This window comes from Poecilia formosa, unplaced genomic scaffold, assembly GCF_000485575.1.
Source record: "Poecilia formosa unplaced genomic scaffold, Poecilia_formosa-5.1.2 Scaffold257, whole genome shotgun sequence".
Lineage (NCBI taxonomy): Eukaryota > Metazoa > Chordata > Actinopteri > Cyprinodontiformes > Poeciliidae > Poecilia > Poecilia formosa.
The window spans coordinates 82800-98668 of NW_006800196.1; the positions used below are offsets into that span (position 1 = coordinate 82800).

Below are 15869 nucleotides of genomic sequence, written 5' to 3' on the forward strand. Positions count from 1 at the left end.
GTGCTGTCATGTTTTTGATGTTTTTGTCAGAGGCTACGTTGCTTTGTGTTCCTTCACCTTCCTCGCAGAGTAGCAGGTGAAGCACTTAGAAATATGTCTGACAGCTTGAGCTTACTGTCTGCTAAACCCACTCTGTGCGGTAATTTCTGAAATATACATATAGTTTGCAATCGATGTAGTCCCTCTGTCTGCCCCTGTATTATTTTCTTAGTTTGGTTCACCTCAGACAATAACTGATGAGATTTTCAAGAGTTTCAAGGATTCCAATTCAGCCATATCATTTGCTTTCATCCATGCAGAAAAACTGACACTGCGGATGAAAAACGGTGTTGGCGGCCCCATGTACAAACTGGCTGAATATGAAACGCTGCAAGCCTTTGTTGATGCCAGACGTCGGGAGTACCATCTCATTGGACAAAAGGTAGATTTTGGTAATCAGGATCATCCATGCCCTAAAACAATGCAGTATGAAATTAATTCCTGGTACATTTGTTAACGCTGTGACTTAGCAGCAAATGAGGAGGAAATTGCTGTAAAGACACTCTGTACCCTTACTAGAGCACAAGCTGACAAAAACCTGAGTTTGACGAGTGATTATAACACAGCATGACTTGATATGCTATTTGATATACATATTAAAATAGCATATTTTGACTACATGAATCAAACACTTACAAAGTACTGTTTTTCACTTTTACTCAGTCCAGAAATATGAATGGGTGTATTAATAATACTGTGGTGGAGAATAACATCTTTGCAAATTGTAATTTAATTCTTTGTTGTTTTAAAGGAAACCATTTTAAGTTCTTAGTTGTATGACTAAGCAGAGGAGTTATTGTGACGCCAGTGGTGATTAAGGTGTTAGGCCTATGTTGTTTTAATTGGTGAGCTGTCAGAAGTCTTTTTGCATCATGCCTTTGGCTTGTTCCAATGTGGCTTTCTGCACATTAAAGATAAGACGGCCTATGTGTTCACGTTCAGTCACACAGCTGAAGGGAAGCCCTTTTCAGCATCTCTCTCGATGACAACATGGAAGGTAAATAAATGATTCTGAGTTGCTACAAGTTTGAAATATGTTTTACATTGTGGGTAATTCAGGCTGTGTTTAAAAACACTATTTTTTTCTGTAAAATACACTGTAAGCCTTTGGGGTGAGGTCTGTTGTGCACCAAGGTTAGGTTAAAAGAAATAGAACAAAAGCATTTTTTTTTAAAAACGGCGACTAAAAAGACAAAATGTATTTATCTGTTTACTTATAAAAGAGTTAAAATAGAAAGACAATGATATTCAGGAGCAGTTATCTCATACTATCAATATTTCCTACGCAATAAAGCAAACTAATAATATCTCACCACTAAGATATAAACAGAATGGTTGACAAGTGGTCAAGGTGCCCACAAGGGCATCTCCATGCCCCAATACCTGATTGTTTGAACAAAACATAGGAAGAACTAGCAAACAATTCACTGGATCGAAAGAGTGGAGCATCCATGGCATTCTTCTTATCCAAAATCCATTAATTATGGAAAGGATCAGTAGGGAATCCCAGACTCTCCATCTTATTTTGGGGAATTCCAAGGTGTTTCCAGCCCATAAAAAATGTATATTGTAAATGACCCCTCCAGCAGGTTCTGGTCCTGCCCCCAGTGGGATCCAACATTACTTGCTGCAGATATGCAGTTGTCCCCAAGTGGGCATAGAGAAGAGTTGGATGGATGAACTAACAGGGAAAGACAGTCAATCTGGCTCTCACAATCTATTTCCTTGTTATATTTAAGATTCAGCAGAATTTGAGCATCAATCACTGGTATATTTTTCAAATGGAGCAATGGAAAGCAATGTGTGTTCCTTTGTGATTATTACATGGCTATTGCTTAATATCTACCAAACTGAATATTTTGTTTTAGAACAAAAATAAAATATTCACAGAACTATCTTTTGTTTTATTGGTAACATGTTTTTCCTTTTCCCCAAAGATTAAGTGTTCCTTGTAAAAAGGTCCTCTGTTGGGAAGGTCATGGATTTAAACAGTACAGCCTGAAACTGAGGATAGAAAGCTTTGGATATACACAGTAATTCCACGGCTCAGTATTAAGAGGACTTTCAGGAGTACCATGAATCTGTTACAAGCTGTGGACCGCCATATTGTTGCTGTAGGTGTTCTTATTTGACTCAACTCAGGACAGAAAAAATAAAATTACCAAATAATTTTATACACTAACTTAAGGCCCATTCTGATGGATTGTTTAATTTTGGCGAGATGGGACTCTTAGGTTGACACCCCATTAAATATTCTCTTCTTCACTAAGAAATGTTCACATATCGATGTCTAATCAGATTTTGTTTTTTCATATTAGTGAACGAAAGTGATTAAAAGGCGTTTAAATAAGAACAAAAACATTTTTACTTCTGAAAACTGTATTAACAAAAATAGAATGTGTTTAGTAGCTGAAGAAAAGGTTAGAATATCTTACTACCTAAAATGAATAGCTGATGTTATCCTCTTTAGCTGATTCTCTAGTAGCCCTCTGTCAATATCTGACATCCTTCCTAGGAGAGATTTCCCCACTTATCACTTTCAGCTATGTGTTTGGCGTTTCTTACAGGGTATTTCAAATCATCCAACAGCATCTTTAAAAGACAAAAATCTAATCCTTAATCCAGCCTCGGACTTTCAATTTCAAGACTTTCTGTTTATCCTTTGTAGATTTACCAGTATTTAGAGGTGGTTATCATGTTGCACAGTCCAATTCTTCAAGCACCCTCTGACATATACTAGAAGTTATGGTAGATTTTGTGATGGTCATGTCCTGCTGCAGCAAAAACAATCCCAACCATGATACTTTTAGTTAGGTTTCCGAATATTTCCTTGATATGCTTTTCAGAAGTTCTGCTCTTTGTCCGGATTCTCTGCTGCCTTCATGTTTTTCTCAGAGAGGAAAGCTTTCCACAGTGCCCACCTCTCATGAAAACTAAACTTGTGTACCGTAGTCTATTTCTGGTTGCACAGACACACATGTGTATATTAACAGTAGCAAGATCCTGCTCGTGATGACAGTTTGGGATTTTTGAAAACTTTTTAGCATCTTCCAGTCTGCTTTCAGAGTGAACTTGTTTGCCGTCAGACATTTTGAAAATGTAGTTAGGATTATACTAGAAACTTGTCTATGCTTGTAAAAGTGTGTGTGAACCATTTTTGCTTTATTCTAACATGGATGTTAGATTAAGGATAGATGTTCAGCTGAACATGTGCACATTTCTTATGTATAAACAGCAGCCGCCTTCCAACACACAAACGGGCCATAAATTAGCACCAAAATCCTTTAGACGTCCTGTTTGTGATGAACACACTGTACCAATGTATGTGACGCTGTATGTGAGATTTTGTTTAGTACAATTAAATGAATCACTGGTCTGTGCATAAAAACGAAAATAAAATAAAGAATGTCAGCCCTAACAGTTCTCTGAAGAACGGGCCGCAATGAAAAAGCAAAAGAAATGTTACCAGATTAAGAGTGTTGCGTCCTTCTTCCTCTCCTAATAACATGCCTCATGCATATCATGCATGCGTCTCCTTGATTATTTGAATTTTCCACTGTTTATTTGGGGGTTTCAGCTGATTTACCTCAGCTTATGAGACTCACACATACAATTATGCTAATCAAGACAACAGTAAAATTTTGATCTAAAAAGCTTACATTTTCTTATTAAAACGTCACCTGTCTCACAGCTCTGTCTGTAATGCCGTTAATTCTAAATGGTCATTTTTGAACTCGGTTTCAAAAACTTTATGAATTCAAGAGTCAAATAAGTGTTTTTTTTCCCCCCCTCCAGGTTATAAGTTATAGACATTTAAAAGCAAGAATCCCCTTTAAGGACTCTCTTTTCTTCTTGTGGAATAAACCTTGTTTTATAGGTTCAGAAGACGTGCTGTGCAGCCAAGGCAACCAAGGAGAACTCCTTATTACGACAGCACCGGCAGGTGTGGAGCAGAGAATGCCCCAGGCTGCAAAAAGCTGAGTAAGTACCCACTATAACTGCTTGTCATTATCTGCTGCAGTTTTCTGAATCAGCTTCTCGCACAAAGAAACCATTCCGCTTAAGCTCCTATTGCACCCGCATAGAAATCTGCATGACAAAGATGGGGGGTGTTTAAAAAAAGAGGGAACCAAGTCAGATCGAAGAAGAAAAATATGCCCATGGGGGGAAAGAGGTAGAGAGGCTTAAGTTGATTTCCTGATGGAGTTTTAAGGGTTGAATTGAGGTGGTGGAGTGACCAGGAGAAGTGGGAGGTAATAGTTGTGTCATTTCATGGGAAACTTTGTCTGCCCTTCTCTGTATGGGCCGTGGGTGATCAGGACCTAGAAGTGTCCTGCCTTGTGAAGTGAGAAGGGCAGTGTTAGCTCTGGGGTGCAGCTTGTTTGGCTGTGTGATGACTGTGTCTGAGCCAACCAAGGTTAATGATATACACAACTATGAGCCTCAGTAATGAGCCATCGAGATATGCCACTTCTTGCATCCCTCCACACACACACACACACACACACACACACAGAATACCTTGTGAAAGCTACATTGTCACATTGAACACTGGTAAATAAATCGCTATGGTTACCATGTCCTTTTCCCACACAGTCATAACACCCCTAAGGCCAGCTGCTAAAAAGCCAGCATTCGTGGGTAATTTCCACCACAGGCCATTTAAGTTCAATTCGTACCAGAGCTACAAGACACCCTGTCTGAAAAACCTTCAGTGAAAGTCCGTTATTCTTGTGTGATGGATGTTTCTAACTCCTCATCTCTCCACAAACCCCGTCATAAGCAGGAGCGCCGAACAGTTCGGAAAGTTCAACACATTCTTTCTTGAGAATTTCGTATTATGCCATCAGAAACAATTAGCAAACTACAAATTAAATCTGTATAAAAATTCTTGCGTCTTTCTGGCATCCAAGTAAGGATTTTTTTTTTTTTTTTCCCCACTTGCCCTTTATTCATAATATATTCCAGGATCTTTGCAGTTTGAATGCTTATAATTAACAAAACGGAAATAAATTAAAAAGGAGAAACCAATTTTAATCTTGCCCTATGTTGAATTGAAATCATGGTGTCATATAGACAGTGATACATGCTTTATAAAAGGTGCTCATCGATGGATCTATCCATGGCAGCTTAACGGTACTGCCCTCTGCCAGTTGCCAGTTGACCTTTACTTGGCTAAACACCCAAGGGTGTGGGAACGCTATGTCGCTCGTAAATCATTCTGAGCTGGATTCACTTGACATTTTTGAGGTTGTTCTATCATTTATTTGAGAGAAGAAAAAAAAAAAGAATGTTCATTTCAGGTGTCTTACCCGTTTTATCACAGTGTCTTTGTAAAACCTCATGGTGTATATTTGTAGATGCCATGAGGTTTTTTTTTCTTGTCCTACACTTTGAACTGAGTGCCTTTAGTGGATATGAACTGACTTTTCTCTCTCTTCTGCAAAACAGGGAACAGGCAGAGGACGATATCCGTGACTTTTTTAACGAGATCAAGCCAAGTGATATAACAGACACTGCCGTCTTCTTACTTCAGAAATACAGTAAGTCACATTAACTGTCCTCCTCTGTTTGTATATATATATAACACGGGTATATATTTATGCTGTTCAGGGCAATCTCTTGAAATGGAACGGAAAGCATTCAGAATAGCTACCGTTGTGCCTCTGTATCAGCTCAAAGATGACCTGTGCATCAGGCTGGGCAAGATGGAGGATCAGCAGCTCAATGACTGCGTGTCAGACTGGGAACAAGTAAAGCAGCAGGTATGTCTCAGATGTGACATGAAGATGCAACTGGATGTCTGCAGTTTAGTCACAGCAACCTTGAAAAAGACTGGCTATATTTATCATAGACTGGCAACATTTCTTAACAGATTGAAAAAAGATTTTTGTCTATCAGTTAAATAAAGTAAAATTGAATTTAGCACCTTTTGGTTTTATGTGGCTGTATTTATTTACCCAGTCCACACACTGCATTTTAGAGACGTATTGACTCTGCTGGTAGAAAGCTGTCCGTCTTATACATCCAGCAAAGTTCAGACTCTCTCTTTTTCACAAACTGAACTCAACTTGTGCACAGGAGTATCTATTCATGAAACCCTTGTTGTTGTTTTTTTTTGTTTTTTGTTTTTTGTTTTTAGCTATTTACAGTCCTAAAGTCATAATTTCTTCGTTTGAGTCCCAAGAGCTTGTGGTTGGCTCTAGAGATGAATGGTAGGCTTAAGGCATAAGGACTGGTTTTTAAAGACAGACCACTTCAGACCAGACATATTGTCGACTTTGTGTTGCTCACTTCTACTTGTTTGGTTCCCATGGGCTCCCGTTCTCTTGTTAGCTGACTGCTCACATAAACACACAGCCAGTTTGACTCCTTCTTTTTAAACAAGGAAGAAAAGTTGCTGTGCAAGTAAGCATCTATACCTCACTCTTTTAGAATGAAAATTCAAAAGTCTCGAAATTTTCAAATGTTATTAGAATTGAGTGATCATATACTTTACAGCATATAATCAGTACACTTTGACCTTGCTGGTTGGTTAATACATTTCAGACTCAAAGTATCTGACATGCCTGGTTTTAATGGACAAAATCAGTTTTTGATATGAAGAGCATGTTACTAATTACAAAATCCATTCATTCTGTTGCATGGCCAGTGAAACCTTAGTTCTTAGAATGGTCAGACCCCACAATTTTTATGGGATTTGTATTTCTCTGCACACAAATGGTATGCTTGGTGATCATATTGAACATTTTACTTATTTCATAATACATTTTCATGCTTTAAGCAGACATTAAACATAAAAAAATGTGTTTTCTTTTATATTTTCTTTTTTGTTTCTCCAACTCTTCTCCTACTTACACACCAAATACTATTGTATGAATATGTACATCATTCTTTGTTCAGTTTCCTTAAATCATGTACCTCTGTCTCGTATTGCCATTCATGACTTTATGATGAATGGATGAATGGACATTACATTTGCAAGGTTAAATGTAATGTCGTGCAACATGGCAGAATGCAATTTGCAGGCACTGTGTGTAAAATTAAAGTTGACAAAAATTTAATCAGTGATGTACCCTGTGATGAAATTCAAAAAAATTAGTTATCATAGATAAAAGGTAGTGGCCATGCACCTAAATTACAGAGGCCAAAGGGAAGCATATTAAATTCCTGCATCAAGACTATGGCTTACAAAAGCCTTTGCAGATGTCTTGTTGCGTCTGTAAATGTCAGTATATTTTATGGATTTTATGTTATGGACTAACATAAAGTAGTGCAGAATACAAAAAGCAATATTTGATCTGTCTTTACTCTGATATGTCTTAATAAAATCCAAACCGTTGAAATCAGAAGTCATCAAATCAATGAAGTTCAGCTATATGTAATTTCCTGTCTGTATAAATCCACCATTAGAGAAGACCATTAGAGGGCAGTAGTGAGCAAGCACCATCATGGGGATGAAGGAACACAGTGGAGTAAGGTTATATAATACCTCAAATATTTGGGTATTTCATTGAGGACTGTTTTGCCTACCCTCTGAAGATGGAATGAGTAAGACAAACTACCAACACATGACCGTCCATCTGAACTGGGCAACTGACAGGCTGGACAAAAACATAATATAATTTCCATAGTGAAGCATGGCAGTTGCAGCACCATGCTGTGAGAATGCTTTCTTTAGGAAGATCAGACCAACTGGTGACAAGATAGAGTTAAATACAAGACAATACTAAAATATAACCAGTTCAGAGACTGCTAAAAACCTGAAACTATGGTTAACCCCTTCTTGCAGAGCAACAGCACAAACCATAAAGCCAGAGCTACCATGCAATAAATTAGATAAAGGATTCATGAGAATAAATGTCAGTTGTATCCATCTGCTGTCATTTCAATCTGATGGAGTTTCCACTTTTTTGCAAATAATGTTGAGTAGATATTCCAGTGTCTCGGTAACCAAAACAGGAAGAGACATAACCCAGAAGACTTCTGGCCGTAATTACTGAGAAAAGTGGCTTTACAAAGCTTTACTGAACAGATATAGCCTACATATAATTTTTATTTGGAAAATATTTGGAAAACCACATATTGTTAATACACTATTATGACACACTATTTTAAGTCTATTATTTAAAAAAATCAGTACAATTCTGAGTGAAAACTGGTACATTTTGATAAAATCTTTTTTATCGGGCAGTAGTACTTTTGCGAGGCACAGATAGAAATGGGTTAATTTAACCTAAATGGTAAATTGACTAAATGTGAATTTTGTTTTTTTTAGTTAACCAGTTCTTTTGCATAGCTCTGTTATCCATATACCTGTAGAAAACTTGGGGTTCAGTGTTTTGCCTTAAGGGCACTCTGACATGTGGAAGCAGCTGGAATTGAACTCAGGATCTTCTGGCTGCCAGATAACTTCAATGGAGCTCACTTAAGACTTTTGAATTTGTTCGGTATTTATACAGTCGGAGCTGTCAACACCTTTTGGGTATTCCCTCCCACGGCCAAACAACTGAGCAAATCAATGCAATTTATGAACATTATCTTCTTGTAATTTCTACCTCATGACAGAAAAATACGACCCATTCATTCTCTCTGTTCTAAGAGTCTGTTTCCATTCGAAGAACATAAGTGTATGAATCATTTTAGAAAACAAGCAGCTACTGATTAGGTCCCATCAGTGAATCGTTCAATCAGTTTTTTCCAATTCTCAATGAGTAAAGGACTAAATGTGGAATGATTTAAGCTGAGAAGTCTCCTTTTAAACACTGTTGTTACTAAACTAATGATTAGGTTGAGTTGCGCACCTAATCAATGTTTTTATTGACTGTATGTATAAAAATAAATCACCAACATTTTCTATGTGCCACTCTTGAATTGCCAGATCAATTCTGTGAAAGACCAACAAATGGATGTAATTGCAAAGCTTAATGCAGAGTACCAGGACATAGAGCAGGAGATCAAGGACCTTGGCTTTGAGGTATGTTTATTACTGCGTGTTTGACTGTTTCTCAGTTGATCGCCATTTTCCATATTGTGTATACCTTACATTTGCTGGACAGCAAGTGAAATTTGACAAATTTCAGAGTTTTGAAAATGTGGACAGAATTGAACATATAAGACAGTATGAAAAGAGTACTAAGGTTTTCCAACAATTGACACACTCACATTTACAGTGAAAGAGAGCTTGTTGTGATTGTGACCCGTCAGCCCAGGCTGATCACTCCATCAGACCAACAATAAATTATAACACGATTATTCACCTTTCAAAGTTTAATAATGTATTTACTATGCAAAACATGGAATTCTGACAATTAAATCTGAGGAAACATTGTAAAAATACTAAATGAATTGTTATTGTACAGAACTCTAGATTTAGGTAGGCCACTGAAGGCAGGCAATGGCATTTTTCCACAATATGTTACTACAACTATGTCTTATTTCAGTTTTTATGTTTTTCTCCTCTTGTTGGATTGTAGGTTCAATTTAGTTCTTTTGTTTATTTGTGGATGAAAGGAGGTAAGTCATGTGATGAGACCTAAATGATTAGGCAAATTTATTAAAATTGGATTTACTAATTAGTATTTATTAAAATTTTTTTTGGGCTAATCTTGAAATGAGATTGGAGAAAAAAAAGTGCTCTGCTTTGTTCTGAAATTCAGGACACATTATTTTAGTTTTACACTGCAACAAAGAGATTTTGCTAATTAATGGCACTGTTTTTTCTTTTACAATTTCTTTGTTGGAGAATATTTCCACTGTTAATTTAAAGAATGTTTGCATCTGAAAAACCCATTCTTCCTGTCAAAGTAGTCAAATGGGTTAAAATTTTCCAAAGCACATATTCAGTTTCTTATTTTCCTTTTTTTTAAAAGCCTAAAAAAAAAGAATATAGCTAAATGTATCTAACTATACAAACATTAACATAGTTGGACATCATAAAAATATGTGATTGGACAGAACATTAGGTTGATTTTTTTTTTTTTTCTTTTCAGAAATACTATATTGGTACTCCATATATTGTGGTGAGATCAGAAACCATTCCTGAGGAGGTTTTGAATGCAGACTGCCCTTATCCAGAGCTGAAGGACTCGCTGATCCAGGCCTTCCAGTCCCTCTCAGAGAGGTTCCAGGACAAATTCCAGACGCTGACGAAGCAGCTGCAAGAGAATGACACGTAGGTACAGTTGTATTTATTTTTTCTGATGTGAAATAGGTTTATAGATCTAACTGTTCTGATCCTGATCCTGTTCACTTCTTATTTGGTAAATATGTGGAAATGCAGAACTCGTTGAACTCCACAGAATAAAGTGAAGCACGTCTGTACTGACATTGCGACTTTTCTCCATGTTATGCTGCTGATTAAGACGAGGTTTTCTCCTCAGGTGGTTGATTATACAAATCTGCTTAATACTTTATACCGTCTGGTACAGTCGCTTTTTTGCACTAGTGCAGTGTTGCAATTTATGTTGGTGCTGTTTGAAGTAGCAGTGGTATTTCTGTGTTAAACATGTTTCAGGTTCTGTGACTGGAGTCCAGACGACCATCAACGTTTCCAGTTCACAGTGTCTCTGTACACTCATGATGTACCGAACTACAAAGCACTTTGCATTGACATGCTGCAGAGACAGTTCCCTGACAGGACACGACTCGACCTGGTTAGTTAGTTTGTTTATTTATTTATTTATTTATTTATTTATCTACCTAAAAATATTGCCGAGTTCATTTGGGTTCCGATCCAATCCCATTATCCCAACTTAAATAGAGTTGAGATTTTTATCTCAATTCAGCCAAAGTTTGAATTATTTGCATTTTGACCAAGTGCCAATTCTTCAACCTCTGCAAAACTGTGAGGATGTTATGAACTTCGGGACATTGCTGTTGTGCTTATTTTAGGATTTGTCAGTATTTGCTTTTCATATTTCATATTTTCATGATTCTTGAGATGCATCTTTATTTAGCTCTTAGTGACAGTCTCTAGTTATGGTTCTTCAATATTTTAAACTTCAAATTTCCCACGCGTGGTGTTAATAAAGAATAATATTTTAGTTCTTATCTATTTTGTCTCTTCAAAGTTGTTGTTGCGAATCTTGATCATTTCTCCTGTTGGGTTGTGTCTCGGGATTGTTACGTTTCTACTTCCTTGTTTCCCATGTTTCCAGTGTGTTCTGATGGCCATTTTCCCCCATTTGTTTTCTGTTTGTTGTCGGAAGTGGGAAATTCCCCATCTCCCAGTCAGAAAAATCAACTGGAAAACCCTCCAAAGTTTACTTCCCGTTGGGAAAGTGGTAGTTTCAGTAGTAAACTGTGGTGGAAACATGTTTATGTGAGATTGCATCACGTAGCACCGGCAACTCTAAAATGAACAAATGAACAGTGGTGTTTGCTTATAGAAAGTATAACATAGAACAATAGGTGTTGCAAACGATGCCGACTTGAGCCTAGCTGTGTTGAAAGCCCGACTTCACCAGCTACGTTAGCAGTTACGTTAACCCAGCTGTGATGTCAAACCGTTTTCCGACTTCAGAGGTATCTGGAAAACAGCATCAGTTCAACTTCAGATACTTGACTTCCCTCACATCTGCACTCAGTTTCTAATCAATCACCTTCTCCTTGTTCAGCAATCAACTCTCCTGCATAAAAAAATATCTCAGTCAGAGAGCTATTTTTCATGTCCTCCTGCAGCCTGTCTGTTTCTATGCAATTCCTGTGTGGTGCATTAATCTGGAGTCACACCTGCACTTTGGGTTTTTCCCTTATTTTTAAGTAAACCTTTAACTTTCACCTCCACCTGACAAAGGGAATTCCACGGCTTGTGCCTAATGTATCCTGTTGCAAATAATAATAATAATAATAAAAAAAAGTCACGTGACCTGCATTTATAGTCTTTATATATTGATGCAGTCATTTGCAGATGCCACTCCCTCGCCCCTATCCTGACCCACTCTGTCAGAAGCAGCCCTCCAGTGTGTGTCCCAGTCTCCCTGATCAATGTAGCTCAGCACCCTGAACTGAGATAAGCCTAGACAATGATCCGCTCAGCACGCTGCAGGATGTGCCATGTCACACACTGTGGACTGCTGGCTCTAGCCACCGCCTCGTATCGCCATGACAACCGCCAGGCCCTCTCTCTCCTCCCCTCGCCCGCACCCAGAGACCTGTCGTCATATCAGTTCCAGCTGGGTACCGCATTTAGAGCTGTGATCATTCAGCCTCGGGGGCGTTGCGAGAAGGGAGGAGACGTTTCTTTCACTGCGCTCTGCACTTTCCAGCTCTGACTCCACCTAATTCAGCTATTAGTCATAATTAAACTGGTTTGCTAATCAGTGTGGGCATAGATTGATTTTGTGAAACCCCTCTGATTATATGTATAGATGATAGTGCGCTATCAGGCTTTTTTTTTTTTTTAAAACCTTAAATTTATGTAATTTAGAGAGACTTTTTTTCTGATGTCGGGCTAAATATGAACAGATCAGTATCCATAAACCTCTACAGGTGATTGTTTAGTTCTGTGAGTGTTTGGCTGTGTTCAATAAACAACGACTTGCAAAACTATTCACACCCCTCGAACTTCTACTGTGAACATTGGTAAACAAACATCATCATGAGGACCAAGGAACACAGCAGACAGTTCAGAGACAAAGTTGTAGAGAACATTGAAGCAGGCTTTAATAAGTAAAAAATTGAAAAAATGTAATTCTTTAGAAAAACCCGCAGTTTATGTGTAATACATAGCACATGATGAAGATTTGCATTTTGCGGGTGTATTGCTGACCTAAGGTTGAACCAACCTCTGAGGTTTTATTGTCAGGTGATTTGACTCAGGCTCACTTTGTCAAGAACTCCCTCTGCTGGACGGGGTATTTCATTGTCTTTCATATCATAAGGTGTCATATGCAGAATTTTATCAGACTTTCTGTGATCGATCTAGTTAGGTAGAAGGTAATAAATGTGTTTCCACCACAGCTTACTACTGAAACAAAATCCTGGAAGACTATTCGTTTCTGTCGGCACAAGAACTACGGCTTCGGAGAGACTTTTCTACCCCCAGCGAAACAATGTAAAACATCCAGCTAAATCTACACAGAAAGGCTTTGCTGAAAACAAGGTGGATGTTCTGGAGATGTCCAGTCGAAGCCCTTCTCATTGTTGCCGTTTCCCACAGCAGCTAACTGGATCATTAATGGCTTTGTAATTTTCCAATTTCCCATAAAGTGCATATTTTTAGGGTGCATGGCACATTATGGTTGAGATTCTCCCATCTCAGCTGTAGCTCTCTGTAGCTCCTCCAGAGTTAACATGGGCCTCTTGGTTGCTTTTCTGGTTAACTCTTGCCCAGCCTGTCAGCTTAGGAATACACAATCCATATATTCCCATTGGTTTTATGGGAATATATGTCCTATGAATCCATCATCTTCATATGATGGATTTAACAGCGCTCGGTGCACTATTTAAATTGTTTTATATGCTGTTTGTTCTATGATTACTCAATTAAACATCCAAGACCTTCACAGGTGAGTTTTTTAAATAATGCTTAGGTGTCTTCTGACAGAAGGTTTAAGGTATCGGTGTAAAAGGAGTATTCATAAATGCAAGTCTTGTTGTTTATTTGTAAAAGAAAAAAAAAGTGCCCAAACCATGTGCGATTCTCCTTACTCCTCACTATAATGCGCCTCTTTGTGTCACATAAATCAATCCTTTGTATTGCATAAAATCCCAATAAATTATGTTCAATTTATCAGCTGAAAGAGAAAGTCCACGAAAAAAACTTTGACGAGGCACTTTGTGCTTCTATATATATATATATATATTTTTATTCTGTTCTCTCATTCTTTCTGTTTTCTGGACAACTAAGACATCGAGGATGCAGCAGAATCTCACAGATGAAACGTGGATCACTGAAGCAAAGTGTTGCCACACTTCAAGTGTGTAGAGAAGGCTCTGTGCAGCTCGATGCGTCCTTATGCCACAACTGACCTCAATAGACAACCTGTATGCACGGACACAGAGAGACTGTGCATGAACCATGTGTCTTCATTCTCATTTGTGCTGTTGTGTTAATTTATGTCTTCGTGCTCACTGCATCTGGAAGCACGGGTTAAAACGGGAATGGTGAAGGAGAGGGCAAGAATGAAGAATAAAAAGGTGGATCTCTGAAAGTTGCACATTAATAAACAGGATTCGCTTGACTAATCCTGCCACTTCTGTTGCGACGGCGGGTCTGTCAGCTCACTCATTTTCAATAAAACCAGTCAGCCGTCTAATGCCTTCACACTGTCAGTTAGCTGCTATTAGTCCATAGATGAATATCATTCCCTCTGTTCCAATGAGGCAGCCAAGTGGTGCAGCCTCGGAGTGTGCTGACACAATGATGAATAGCTACGGGCAGTCCTCACACCGAAAAGAACTGTTTTCCTTCAGAACATTTCACAGCCAGGAGAGAGGGATGGTCTCATACCCCTGCAGAGCTAGATCTGGCACAAAGGTGTCCCTGTGGTAATGCTGCCTTTAGTGTAGACAGTGTGTCATGCAAGAATGTTTGTGAAATTCTTGCAACGCATCATAAATTTGGTGCATAATGCAGAACAAGTAGGATTTGGCTGCAGTGACTCAATTTTTATCATCTTCTTCAGCATTATCTTAAAAAAAAAAATCATATACAATAAGAATACTCCTTGTGTTCTCCCATGTCATTTGCTCTCTTCTTGTTTCCTCTTTTTTGTTTTTTTGTTGTTGTTTTTTTCGTGTCACCTTTGCTTTAGATTATCCAGTCATTTTTCATATCGGACAAAGATAACCTGTGTAAAATGATCATCTAAACCAAACTTGGACTTGTGTGAAAATATAACATCCCCCCCCTTAAATGAATAGATTAACTAAACTTTCTTAAATTTCACCTGCTGTTTGGATAGAACATGTCTGGCAACATGAGGCAGGCTAAAAGGTCACAGAAAGACACACATCACGGCAAAATCTAAAGAAATTCAAAAACGGATTGAAGCCTGGAACAACGTCTAAAATACTGCAGGCCTCGTTTACTGCGGTATAATGTCAGCATTCATGATTCAACGATAAGACACTGGGCAAAATTGGGAGAGCATTTTTGTTAAAAACAAAATAAGGACACGAGGCCCTTGTCATGAAAAAACTTCCTGATGATCCCCAATATTTTTAATAGAGCATTCTCTGGAATAGTGATGCATCTGGTGTAAAACTCAAAAGTATTTATGTTTAAAAAAAAAAAAAATCATACAGGCAGTCAAACATTGGGGTCATTCAATCAAACCAGTCGCCTTTATACCATTAGGTGGATTTAGTGACAGTGAAGAGGGTCAGTTTTCTTTCCAAAAACACACAATAAATAGAATTACAACACAATTAAAAGTGACTCAGTGCTCAATACTTTAAAATATCAATTGTGTAGGACAGCATTGCTGCTTAAGGATCTGGACAATTTGATTGATGGAAGATCTGGCACAGAAACGTCCAACCAGTTTGTCAGCCTGTTATGCTCAAGTGCACAACAGGCTTGTGTTGTACACAAGAAAAAACAAACAAACAAAAAAAACACGGTAACACTTTATTTGAAGGGGGGTAAATAAGACTGTCATGACACTGTCATAAACACCTGTCATGCACATGAATAAGCCTTCATGAATATTTATGACTGTTGTCATAAAGCGTCATTCGGTAAATTATGACACTTTTAATACAAAGTTGACATTATCCAAAATGTCTTTGTTATGACAACTTGACATTAACCAAGAAATCATTGTCCGAATTCATTAAGTGTGTTTAAAACGATAAATATTACTTAAAATAAAGAAGGAAAC

At 37.9% G+C, this 15869-nt stretch overlaps 1 protein-coding gene across 2 annotated transcripts in view; it reads left to right on the plus strand.

Annotated features, from left to right (window-relative positions):
• Positions 1-15869, plus strand: part of LOC103150578 (coiled-coil domain-containing protein 148) — a 33134-nt gene that overhangs the window by 1778 nt on the left and 15487 nt on the right. For both annotated transcript variants that reach the window (XM_007570257.2, XM_016680821.1), the window contains exons 3-9: positions 300-421; positions 3917-4020; positions 5491-5582; positions 5653-5804; positions 8921-9016; positions 10032-10213; positions 10556-10694. In XM_007570257.2, the coding sequence (XP_007570319.1) occupies positions 300-421; positions 3917-4020; positions 5491-5582; positions 5653-5804; positions 8921-9016; positions 10032-10213; positions 10556-10694 (887 nt within the window). The remainder of the gene's footprint in view (positions 1-299; positions 422-3916; positions 4021-5490; positions 5583-5652; positions 5805-8920; positions 9017-10031; positions 10214-10555; positions 10695-15869) is intronic.